Source organism: Felis catus, chromosome A2, assembly GCF_018350175.1.
Source record: "Felis catus isolate Fca126 chromosome A2, F.catus_Fca126_mat1.0, whole genome shotgun sequence".
NCBI lineage: Eukaryota > Metazoa > Chordata > Mammalia > Carnivora > Felidae > Felis > Felis catus.
The window spans coordinates 135,143,958-135,157,681 of record NC_058369.1 but is presented as its reverse complement, the minus strand read 5'-3'; the positions used below and the strand labels follow the sequence as shown (position 1 = coordinate 135,157,681).

Genomic DNA, 13,724 nt, shown 5'->3' with positions numbered 1-13,724 from the left:
ACCAGACTAAGAAATAGTATTTGGTAACCACTAAACTAACAAGATTTTATGACTTGGCAATTCTAAAATTTGTCACTTCTCTTGGAATTATCATACTGGTGTTATCAAAAAAAAATAGCAATGAAAATAATCAAATTCATGACATTTTTCCCTCAAATATTTAATTCCTTTTTAATTCTAAAATACTCCTTATTTAAAACCTCTATAATATACTATGTCCTACTTTTATTCCATAGCTCACTCTCCACCCCAAGCCTACTGAATGGTTTATCCTTAATGCCCAAATTTACGGTGCCTCAACACAAAACTTACCAACGTCAATTTCCAATGAGACTTAGAAAAGCAATTTCTAGGACTCATACATTCTTTTAAAAAGCACCTTTCTGATTAACAAATCTGTAGGGCATTTATTCAAGGTAAGAACATTAAGTGAAAAACTTTCTATGAATTGTACAAGAGAATGGGGGCCACTGACTTTAGTGTAGTTTCACCATTATCAATTTAAGTTATATGCCAACTTTTGAACCTAAGGAAAGTAGAGGCTAACATCTTAAAACAGAAGTTAAACCCTACAGGAAGCAGAAATATTTCTGAATTCTCTCCCAAGTTCCCAATCCACTACTTGAGATTTGAGTTATCTTAAAAAGAATAGAATACAGTATAGACTTGCCATTCTTTCTCTAAGTGTAGCTCAGTGGTTAAATTTTTAAGTGCATAAAAATTACCATATGTAATTGTATGCACTAAATTATGCATTATTATAGTTTTTGGATGATTTAAGGGATTTTCAATTTTTGCCTCATTTTTTGACTTTCAAACCTGATCTTTTTTGAGGTGAGATTCCATTATATCTTACACTATGAATGAAAATTAGTGATTAAACTTCTTTAAAAACATGTTTACATAGTTTACTCTGGAATAGAGTATTTTTAAAATAAAATTAAGAATCCTGGGCAAATTAGTTTAATTTAAGACAGTGAAGTCCAGGGGCGCCTGGGTGGCACAGTCGGTTAAGCGTCCGACTTCAGCCAGGTCACGATCTCACAGTCCGTGAGTTCGAGCCCCGCATCAGGCTCTGGGCTGATGGCTCGGAGCCTGGAGCCTGCTTCCGATTCTGTGTCTCCCTCTCTCTCTGCCCCTCCCCCGTTCATGCTCTGTCTCTCTCTGTCCCAAAAATAAATAAAAAACGTTGAAAAAAAAATTTAAAAAGACAGTGAAGTCCAAATATATTTAAATAGATACGGTAACTTATTCTTAAAACTGCTTAAGAAAAGTTTTGTAAGATCACTACAGGCCATTTTCCTGGTGACTTTTTCAACCATGTCATTCTTATTGTTAAAAAGGAGCTATTGTTACAGTTTTAATAGTAACCAGGACTGTTTAACAGTTTAAACTTCTGCTTATGGGTGTATAATCATAAAAATGTTTGCCACTGTGGTTTAAAGAAGGGCATGCTGTGAACTAATTTACAAGATATAAATTAAATAGTTTTTACATGTGCTCTCATCTTCTGAACATGGTAAAACGATGCTTTTTTTCCTCTGTTTGTTCTGGCTGTTCATATTATTCTAATAGGTTTTTAATTTTTTTTTTGATGTTATTTATTTTTGAGAGAAAGAGAGACAGAGCACAAGCAGGGGAAGGTCAGAGAGAGAGGGAGACACAGAATCCGAAGCAGGCTCCAGGTTCTGAGCTGCCAGCACAGAGCCTGATGCAGGGCTCAAACCCATGAACTGCAAGATCATGACCTGAGCAGAAGTCAGATGCTCAACTGAGCCACCCAGGCGCCCCAGTTTTTCTTTAAAAGAAATACAAAACTGCATTTTACAATTTCAAAAAAGTAGTTAAAATTTTGTCTTTTTAAAAAATTAGTATTACTCTCTTAAGGTTAACTTACTCAAACATAATTATCATATACATCATGAGTATATTCTAACCATTACGAAATCCAGATTGACAAAAATTTTCATTGTAATTCAGAAAGCACATATTTTTCTACATACCCCACCCCACACACACCAGTTTTGTTATTTTGGTTATATAATTTATTCTTAAAAAAAAAAAAGTGCTTGATATATCAAGCCTTAGTGTTATGAATTAAACACTCACCATTAAACACCTCATTAAATTCTCCAGGAGGGGCATGAATAATGAATTTTGCTGCTATACGCACCTAAAATAGAAATGAAGATATAAATGGTCCATGGCATAGGCCTCTGCTAAAATAATCAAAAAACACACACACACAAAATTATACTATTTCAAAGTTCTACTGAAAATGGCCTAAAAATTTTTTTTAGATAGTGACTCTTCTTCAAACCAACTTTATTACTGTTTCAATTATTTAATATAATCACAATGTACAGGCTAAATGCAGATAAAATACATATTTAACGCATTTAAGGATTCAAAGCTACCTACCATATAAACATTTTCTTATAAGCAAACTCTTCTTTTAAAATAAAATGGAAAAAAGTATCAATCGAGAAAAGTTGTATGTGTGAAGAAATAAGATGCATTTAGGTACAATAAAGAAAATAGATATACTATATTTATGTTTCTGTAAAATCACAAATTAGTAAAAAATATATAAAAGAAGAGGGGAAGAAAGGTCTAAATTCAAAATGTTTTTAACAGACCTGACTGAAGACATTTCATAAATAAAGCAAAACTTTGTATTTGCAGTAAACACGATTATTTAAAATAAAAAACCCTGAAGAATCTAAAACAATAATAATTTACATGTAAATTTAACAAAACATCTGCAGGACTAGTGTACTGAACACTACACAAAATACTAATGACAGGAATGAAAGAAGAGCTAAATAAATGGAGAGATATGTTCATGGATTGGAAGACCCAATAATGTGAAGATGACAATTTTTCCCAAACTAGTCTATAAATTCAATGGAGGCCCAATCAAAATCAAATCAGGATTTTTCTCTTCTTTTTAATGTTTTTTTTTTTGAGAGAGAGAGAGAGAGAGTGAGAGAGAGAGACAGTACAAGTAGGGGAGGGGCAGAGAGAGGGAGACAGAATCTGAAGCAGGCTCCAGGCTCCCAGCTGTCAGCACAGAGTCTGATGCGGGCCTCAAACTCACGAACTGCGAGATCATGACCTGAGCCAAAGTTGGATGCTTAATGGACTGAGCCACCCAAATGCCCCAAAGCAGGATTCTTCTGATACATATCAACAAGCTGATTCTAACACTGATATGTTTTATGTATTATTACTTTTCTATGCATAAAGAATGTAATGAATGCCAATTTTGGCCATGTATTAAGACACCCCTCTCCAAATGCAAGAAAAATTAAAAAAAGCCACTGTGATGACCAAAATAACCACAAACACATACACATGGTATTAAAAATAGATTTTGGCTAAGAAATGAGAGGATAGGGGCACCTGGGTGGCTCAGTCAGTTAAGCATCTGACTTTAGCTCAGGTCATGATATCCCTCCCGGTTTGTGAGTTTGACCCCTGTGTCAGGCAGGCTCTGTGTTGACAGCTCAGAGCCTGGAGCCTGCTTTGGATTCTGTGTCTCCCTCTGGCCCTCCCCACCCCCCCACCCCCACACGCCGGCTTGTGCTGTTTCTTTCTCTCTCAAAAATAAACATTAAAAAAAATTAAAAAATAAATAAAAGGATAAAATGTTATTTCACACCCTTAATAGTAAATGCAAAGTAGTAAAGACAAATGAACTAGAACAGCCAAAGTAACTTTGAAAAAGGAACAAAGTTGGAGAATGCACGCTACCTGATTTCAAGACTTACCAATGGATCTGAACTAAGAGTCCAAAAACATATATATATATATATATATATATATATATATATATATATATATATGTTATATGTATGGCCAAACAACTGTGATAAAGGTGCAAAGACAATTCAATCAAGAAAGAATTTGTTTTCAACAAATGGTATTTAAATAATTAGATACCCGTGAGCAAAAACATGAACATCAACCTAAACTTCACACCTTATAAAAAAATTACATCAAAATGGATCACAGCTCTAAATGTAAAACATGGAATTAAAAAAAAAAATAAAAGAAACAGAAGATCTTCATGACCTAGGGTTAGGCAAAACATTCTTAGACATGATACTGAAACCATGATCCATTAAAAGAAAAAAGACATAAAGTGGACTCCACTGAAATTAAACCTTTTGATCAGTTAGAGACACTGTTAAGAGAAGGAAAAGACAAGCTACAAACCGGAGAAAATATTAGCAAATCACATATCTGACAAAGGACTTGTATCCAGAATATAAGTTCTCAAAACTGAACAGAAAGAAAATAGTAAGCAAAAGACTTGGGCACTTCACTGCATAGGATATACAGAAGACAAATAAATGCACAAAAGGATGTGTAACATCCTAAGTCATTAGGGAAACGAATACTGAAATCATGAAACACTGCTACATACCTAACAGAATGGCTAAAATAAAAAAGACTGCTTATACCAAGTATTGGTGAGCATGCAGAGCTAGAACTCTAATACATGGTTGTGGCAATGCGAAATTTTACCAAGCAGCCTGGAAATCAGTTTGGCAGTTTCTTATAAAGCACACACCACAAAACAATCTCACTTCCAGGTGAGAAATGCACACCTATGTCCATACAAAAATCTACTCACAAATGCTCAAAACCAAAACCCAAAAGTCCACAAATGAGTGAATGTATAAATAAAAGATGGTGTTTCTACACAATGGAATACTACTATGTTTTGTGTTTTCAAAATTATTTTCTTCTAAGTGTTTAAAATTACTATTAAAATCAAAAGCCAAAATATAAAAAATAATTTTAAAACAGGCAGTGCATGCTAAACATACATTGAAATCTATTATGTTTATGTAAATGTCTTAACTTCTTAATTTTCTTCATTGTATAGCTGCTCTGCACCCGCCGCCCCCTCCACTAAGATAAGGAGCTGTTAGCATTAAAAACAAAGTCTTAATCATTACTAAAGGCAACAAATAAAAATTGTGGTAACTTGCCGATGAACTTATCAATATTTTTCAAAAACATTTAGAATTTTGAGGTAATTGTTTTTCACAGCCCTAATGACTTATAAAACTGGCAAAATTAAAGTACTAATAGCAAGCAGTATACATATAGCATATTTACTAATTGCTAAGTTGTTGAGCTTTGAAATTTTAAGTTGTTTCAAAAAAAGGCATATACCATTCAGAGTTTTAATCAGTTCTACTTAGAGTTTTTATCAAGAAAGCAAAAATGATCTAAATTTGTTTTTCCTACAGACTTATTTGCCTTTGTCATTGCACTAAATGTATGCACTTAGTACACAGTGACCAAAAAGTTAACGACTGCTCACAATACCTAAAGTGAATGGTGGATTAAAAGAAGTACCATTAAGGGTTGGAAGGTCATAGGAGCTGTCTGAGAACCCAAAACACAACTTGGATTATAACAGCTATGCCTGGAGTTTTGTAATCTGGTCTTTGTGAATTTCACCAACTAAGAAGAATGTGATTTTTTGGATTTCTCAGGTGATAAAGGAAAGGAAATACATCCGCCACAGTAAATGCTTAATTGTCTTCTAAGAAATTGTTCAATCATCAAGGTATCTTCTAAGCACAGTTATAGACTCAACATGTCCTTACATCCATCTTTCTTAGCTGACATTTTTTTTTAATTTTTAAAACTATTCTAGACCACTTCTAAATCCAAGAAAAGAAAAAAGGTCATACAAGAGTTCTCAAGAGTAGAATGAATTCCTGAAAATAATAAAAAACATATTTCCTCAAAGGTTTTCTAATACATATGGAGCTTTACTCTATTTACCCTTGGGAATATTATAGCTTTCCTGGAAGAGCCCAGTAAATTAAATTATTAGATACATTCCCAGGCCCTCTGCTAAATCTTCTGCATTACCCACCATCTTCTTCCATGTATTATTTGAAATCAAGTCCTTCTAAATTGGAGTCGGATTCAATAAAGAGTTATTTCATTGTATTTCTAAACTGCAATTCTAGATTGTTAGGGGTGGGGGACTCGGGAGGCTTTTTTGGGGAGGAAAGTTTGGCTAGATGGAAGATTAACTCTTATCTGTGTTAGTCACTGGCATCTGACAGGCAAACTTCGTAACAACTGTACCAAGAAGGATAGTTTTAAAAAGTTAACCCTACTAATGTAGAGCTTAATGTATTAACCTGAGCTAAAAGCTGAAACAGCTCTATTTTTCCTTTTCTTCCTCTTGGATCCAAATAATATTTTGTGTAAAATGTATACAAAAAGATAAACATAACATAGAAAGTATATTCCATTCCTTTGTGCTTCTGGTAAAAGAGCAGATAACAACATATGACTATAAAGTTACTTATATAGAAAACAGTGTATTCAAAATAATATCCAAAATGTCAGAATACATTTGTCCTGCAAAAAAAAAAAAAATAACTTCTGCCCATCAACTGTCTAAGATAATACGAAAGTATTACTGTCAAAAATTTTTTTGTACGTTGTTTTTCTTATGAGCTTTCTTTCTTCCTTTAAAAGAAATTCCACAATTCAAACAACAAATTAAGTAATGATAGTAATGGGTAGTAACTCACAGAATAAAATAGGAATCTATGAGTCTACACTGACACAAAGAAATGAATGAACAAGGGAAAGCTCCTCATTACAACAGATTTCAACTAATGAATGTAGAAGGAATGACTGAATTATAAAAATCACCTTGGATGACCACTGCAATAACTGTTGCATGCCAAATCAATAGATGCTAAAATTTGTGGGTAAAAGTATGACAAAATGACAACAGGACATTTACATGGTCTGAAAAGTATCTTTCCAAATACTTAATTATATAGTTACATTGAGGAAACCTGCCACACACCACCTTTACCAAATGATCACAGTTACAGGTAAGAGGAAAAACCGATATCATGTGCCTCCTAATAGGATATACTGAGGACATAATATCTCTTACAGCCAAAAATTCATAGGCTGAATCTAATCATGAGGAAACAAACCAAAATTGAGGTGCAGTCTACAAAACAATCTGTACTCTTCAAATGTGAAGGTCACAGAAGACAGATAATGCTGAGAAATTGTTCCAAATTAAAGACACATTACAGTACAATTCAACGTGATCTTAGATTGGATCCTGGATCAGCAACTGGTGAAATATAAATAGGGTCTGTAGATTAGAAAATAGTATTGTATCAATGTTTAATTTCTTGATTTTGATAACTGCACTGTAGTTATATAAGAGAAAGCCCTAAACAGTCAAGTACTTAGTGGGAAAAAAATTTCTCCTCTACTCTGAGGTTGTGGGGATTTCCTCCCATATATATACATTTTTACTTTAAAATTTTGCTCTTTGCATTTAGGTCTTTACTCCACTGGGGACTGATTTTTCTGTATGATATGGGATGGAGATCCATTTTTTTTTATTACACTGTCATATGGATAAATAAAACAACCTAATGTTATTTGTTAAAATGTACATCTTTTCCCCAGTGAAGCAACACAAAAGAAGAAGAAAGTATCTTACATATGCACCATATTTTAAAAATATGGGTTACTCCCTTATTTCAGTCACAGATATGAAAAACTTGTCACATGCTTTAATAAATTCCAAGTACTTCTAAAATGTGTCTGATGAATTTAGGAGTCATTATTCAGGTAGTAATTACAAAAATATAATTTCCTCAAGGAATTTCTGAATATTCAATAATATCAGAAGGCAATAGTAAGAGATGCTGTCCTGTTATTATGAAGACACTGGCTAACAGTAAGAAAATATCACATAAGTGATGTAAAATTAAATTAAAATCCCATTTCTTCTCACAAAGAACTTGTTTTTAAAGAGTTCCAGTGGTTGTCTCTGGAAGTAATGAATAATTCATTTTTATACATAAAAATTCTAGCATGGTTGTTTAGACATTGCTGTAATTCACAATGAGCCACTGTGTCCTTAAAATTAAGTTAAACAAATTTGGGTTAGAGGATTCTAATAACCTGAGTTCTAATTAAGATATGACCCTATCCACCATTTATGTTTGTTTACAATAATTTAAAACAACTCATGATTCCAGAGACTCAAAAACAATTTGTTATAGCTTAGACCTTATAAAAACAAGGTGAATGGGTACTTTTTTGATGTTTCACCTATGGCTGAACGTATTTAATTTCACTTCAATTTTCATTAAACATCTACACAAATTTTGTTTGAGGAGGGCTCTAACGGTTTAATACAGATTTTCAAATGACAAAAAACTTGTTGTATAACCCATCAAAATGACTTACCTTCAAGTTTTCTCTTGTGACCCAGCAATCTCATAAGGTATTTACACAAGAGAAATGAATGCATATGTCCACAAAAAGACCGGAATGTTCATAGCAGCCTTATTCATAATAATCCCAAATGCCCATCAAGAGGAAAATGGATAAATAAACCGGGGTACTAATGCAAGCAACACCATGAATAAATCTCAAAATCAAGTTAAGTGGAAAGAAGCCAGATACACACAAAAAATACACACTGTGTGATTCCATTTTCATGACATCCAAAATCGGGGAAAACTAATCTTTGGTGACAAAAGTTAAAGCATGGTTGGGCAAAGGGTGCAGGGATTGATTAGAAAGAAGCATGAGTGGACTTTTTTGGTGATGGAAAATGTTCTTTAAGTGAATGGTGGTTGCATATAAATTGTGAAAATTTGGGGCGCCTGGGTGGCTCAGTCTGTTAAGCGTCTCACTCTTGATTTTGGCTGTCATGATCTCATGGTTTGTGAGATCCAACACCATGTCAGGCACTGCGCTGACAGCATGGAGCCTCCTTGCTATTCTCTCTCGCCCCCTCTGCATCACCCACATGCATGTGTGCGCTCCCTCTCAAAAACATACAAATAAACTTTTTAAAAAACTGAAAATTTCTGAAGCGAACATTTAAGACTTGTACATTTTATGGCAGGTAAGCTATATCTCAACTAAAAAAATTTTAAATTTCTTGTACATATGATAGTATTATCTTATTTTTTTAATGTATGTATAAAATGTTAATGTTAAAACTTAGTAACCAGACATAAAGATGGCCAACAGACACATGAAAAGATTCTCATCATTACTTGTCCTCAGAGAATGCAAATCAAAACTACAATGAGATACTACTTCACACCTGTTAGAATAGCTAAAATCAACAAGACAAGAAACAACAGGTATTCATGAGGATATGGAGAAAAAGGAACTCTCCTGCAGTGTTGGAGGGAATGCAAACTGGTACAGCCACTGTGGAAAGAAAGCAGCACAGAGGTTTCTCAAAAAGTTAAAAATAGAAGTACCCTATGAACCAGCAATCGCACTACTGGGTATTTACCCAAGGAATCCAAAACCATTAATTCAAAGGGATGCGTGCACCCCTATGTTTAAAGCAGCATTATTTACAATAACCAAGATATGAAAGCAGCCCAAGTGTCCATCAAACAATGAATGGATAAACAAGATGTGGCATATATATATATATAATGGAATATAAAAAAGAATGAAATCTTGCCATTTGCAGCAACATGGACAGAGCTAGAAAGTATCACACTAAGTGAAATAAGTCAAGTCAGAGAAAGACAAATACCATGAGTGCATTCATATGTGGAATTTAAGAAACAAAACAAACGAGCAAAGGGATTAAAAAAAAGAAAAAAGAGTGGAGACAAACCAAAAAAACAGACTCTTAACTATAAAGAACAAACTGATGGTTACCAGTGTGGAGGGGTGTAAAACAGGTGATGGAGATTAAGGAGCACACATGTCATGACCTGCACCGGGTGATTAAAATAAAAACTTAGGGGCAACTGGCTGGCTAGGTCAATGGAGCATGTGACTCTTGATCTTGGCGTTGTGGGGTTAAAGCCCCACGTTGGGTATAGAGATTACTTAAAAAATAAATAAGATCTAAAAAAAAAAAACAAACAAACCATGTAAAAACACTCTTAGTAACCATGATAATTAATACTATCTGCTTACTTTCTAAATTTTTTTTTTCAACGTTTATTTATTTTTGGGACAGAGAGAGACAGAGCATGAACGGGGGAGGGGCAGAGAGAGAGGGAGACACAGAATCGGAAACAGGCTCCAGGCTCTGAGCCATCAGCCCAGAGCCCGACGCGGGGCTCGAACTCACGGACCACGAGATCGTGACCTGGCTGAAGTCGGACGCTTAAACGACTGCGCCACCCAGGCGCCCCCTATTTGCTTACTTTCTAATTAAGAGTCAAGCATTGATGGCACAAAAACAGACACATAGACCAATGGAATAGAATAGAAACCCCAGAACTAGACCCACAAACGTATGGCCAACTCATCTTTGACAAAGCAGGAAAGAACATCCAATGGAAAAAAGACAGCCTCTTTAACAAATGGTGCTGGGAGAACTGGACAGCAACATGCAGAAGGATAAAACTAGACCACTTTCTCACACCATTCACAAAAATAAACTCAGAATGGATAAAGGACCTAAATGTGAGACAGGAAACCATCAAAACCTTAGAGGAGAAAGCAAGAAAAGACCTCTCTGACCTCAGCCGTAGCAATCTCTTACTCGACACATCCCCAAAGGCAAGGGAATTAAAAGCAAAAGTGAATTACTGGGACCTTATGAAGATAAAAAGCTTCTGCACAGCAAAGGAAACAACCAACAAAACTAAAAGGCAACCAATGGAATGGGAAAAGATATTTGCAAATGACATATCGGACAAAGGGCTAGTATCCAAAATCTATAAACAGCTCACCAAACTCCACACCTGAAAAACAAATAACCCAGTGAAGAAATGGGCAGAAAACATGAATAGACACTTCTCTAAAGAAGACATCCGGATGGCCAACAGGCACATGAAAAGATGTTCAGCGTCGCTCCTTATCAGGGAAATACAAATCAAAACCACACTCAGGTATCACCTCATGCCAGTCAGAGTGGCCAAAATGAACAAATCGGGAGACTATAGATGCTGGCAAGGATGTGGAGAAACGGGAACCCTCTTGCACTGTTGGTGGGAATGCAAATTGGTGCAGCTGCTCTGGAAAGCAGTGTGGAGGTTCCTCAGAAAATTAAAAATAGACCTACCCTATGACCCAGCAATAGCACTGCTAGGAATTTATCCAAGGGATACAGGAGTACTGATGCATAGGGCCACTTGTACCCCAATGTTCATAGCAGCACTCTCAACAATAGCCAAATGATGGAAAGAGCCTAAATGTCCATCAACTGATGAATGGATAAAGAAATTGTGGTTTATATACACAATGGAATATTACGTGGCAATGAGAAAAAATGAAATATGGCCTTTTGTAGCAACGTGGATGGAACTGGAGAGTGTGATGCTAAGTGAAATAAGCCATACAGAGAAAGACAGATACCATATGTTTTCACTCTTATGTGGATCCTGAGAAACTTAACGGGAACCCATGGGGGAGGGGAAGGGAAAAAAAAAAAAAAAGAGGTTAGAGTGGGAGAGAGCCAAAGCATAAGAGACTGTTAAAAACTGAGAACAAACTGAGGGTTGATGGGGGGTGGGAGGGAGGAGAGGGTGGGTGATGGGTATTGAGGAGGGCACCTTTTGGGATGAGCACTGGGTGTTGTATGGAAACCAATTTGTCAATAAATTTCATATATATAAAAATATATATATATAAAAAAAAAGAGTCAAGCATTGAACATTGATTTTTATTGCTACAGTACACAAAATCCAACATTTTGTTTGCTTTATCTGAAGTAGGCTCCACACCCAACATGGGGTTTGAGCTCAAGTCCCCACGACCAAGAGTTGCATGATCAACCTACTAAGCCAGCCAGGTGCCCCTAACATTTTGCTTTTTTAATAGAAAATACAGTAAAAAAAAAAAAAAAAAAAAAAAAAGGTAAAATTTTAAAGAAACAAAAGTTAAGAACCTTAGGCTTTCATTCTGAATTACAGAGTCTAATATGTTGGCATTAATCTATACCACCCAGGGCATCTGTCTCCATCTCCTTAAAAAATACTGGGACATTCTCGCTTAAATTGATGGTCAGATAATGTCTTTACTCATTTCCTTTATCAGTGCACAATTCATAAGCAGGTAATCTCAATGCTCATACTGAATAAACTGAAGTCATCTTTCTAAGAAATTCCACAGTAATGAAATGTCTACATTTGAACTCTACATAGATTTCATCAACTAGCTTCTGTTTGCAGGGAAGACTCAAATGATAAGGATTGCTGAAGTAGGACATGTTAGGGAAGAGGGTAGACCAAGTAAACAATACAGGGTAAAATAAGTCAAAATCTTAACACTTCAGTTCTAAGTCACTGCACCAAACTATACAAATGTTATAGCTGTATCTGACATCTCACAGGCAAATATGTTATAATTTGTTCTCAAAAAATCATATTAAAATCTCCTACTGAACTTACTTAAAAAAAAAAAAAGCTAACTTTCCATCTCTTATGCTTCCAAAACCCTCACTGTTTAGCACTGATTTCGTTTGGAAGAAAAAAAAATTCAGAGGGAAAAGAAAAAGAAAATCAGAGAGGGAATACTGTATCTGAGTGCTTAGAATGAATGGTGTCTGGCAGATAGCAGGCTCTCAAATATTCGTTGAATCACCAAACATTCAATCTCCTTTCAAGGCAGGATTCCTGCTGCCTCTGCCCTATACTCTGCACTCAGTAGATAGCTGAACAAATGTATAAGCAAGAATAAACTCTCATTTACTGAGAACAGTCAGGAAATACAGTATTTCAATAAGACAAAAATTTTAAGAGTTATCACTAGTACAATTCTACAGAGACTTAATTTTCAAATAAATTACAGTGAAAACCACAAAAACTTATGCTAATATAAAGAAGCTGTAGAATGTATCTCTCTGGAGCCAGACTAACCAGGCTGGATTTTCATCTCCACTACTCATTAGCTATGTAAACTTGGGTAAATAAGTAATATTAGCTATTATTCACAGTAACAGTAGACAATAAGTATACTTGTATTAGTATAAACTCTAGGTTTTTTAAATTATTATTCATTTTTTGAGAGAGAGAGTGTGTGTGTGCAAACAGCGGAGGGGCAGAGAGAGGGGGACAGAGGATCCAAAGCAGAGAGCCTGATGCTGGGCTCAAACTCATGAACTGCGAGATCATGACCTGAGTCGAAGTCAGACGCTTAACCAAATGAGCCACTCAGGCACCTTGATATAACTCTAGTTTTCTTAAAAATAGCCCTGGAACACAGACAGTTTCATGTTACATGTTAGTTTCTTTGTGCCCTACAGTGATACAAAGGTGGCATATGCCCAGGCATTTCTGTGTTCTTTGTAATGCATTCACTTCCACACACTGACATCCTTTCTCCTCACTTGGAAATCATTCTTTCCCTATTTGACTCTGCTTATCCCAAAAACCAGGAGAAAAAGCTGGTTTCCTAGCTGCATGGTGGGAATGTGAAAGATCTAGACTTTTATTTAAGACAAATGATCTGTACACAAGTTTTTTTTTTAACTTCTATAAACTCCCACTTTTTAAAAAGTTTATTTATTTTGAGGGGAGGAGGGGCAGAGAGAGGGAGAGAGAAAGGGAAATCCCAAGCAGGCTTCCTGCTGTCAGCACAGAGCTGGACACTGACAAAGGGGCTTGACGTGGGGCTCAATTTAACGAACCGTGAGATCATGACCTGAACCTAAAACCAAGAGACAAACTAACCAATTGAGCCACCCAGGTGCCCCTCTAAAC

General features: G+C 35.4%; 1 protein-coding gene across 1 annotated transcript in view; it reads right to left on the bottom strand.

The window, feature by feature from the left end:
* The window catches only part of CAPZA2 (capping actin protein of muscle Z-line subunit alpha 2), a 60,341-nt gene that overhangs the window by 28,351 nt on the left and 18,266 nt on the right, over nucleotides 1-13,724 (bottom strand). The window contains 1 exon segment of the mRNA NM_001168692.1: nucleotides 2,110-2,173. Coding sequence (NP_001162163.1) covers nucleotides 2,110-2,173 — 64 coding nt within the window.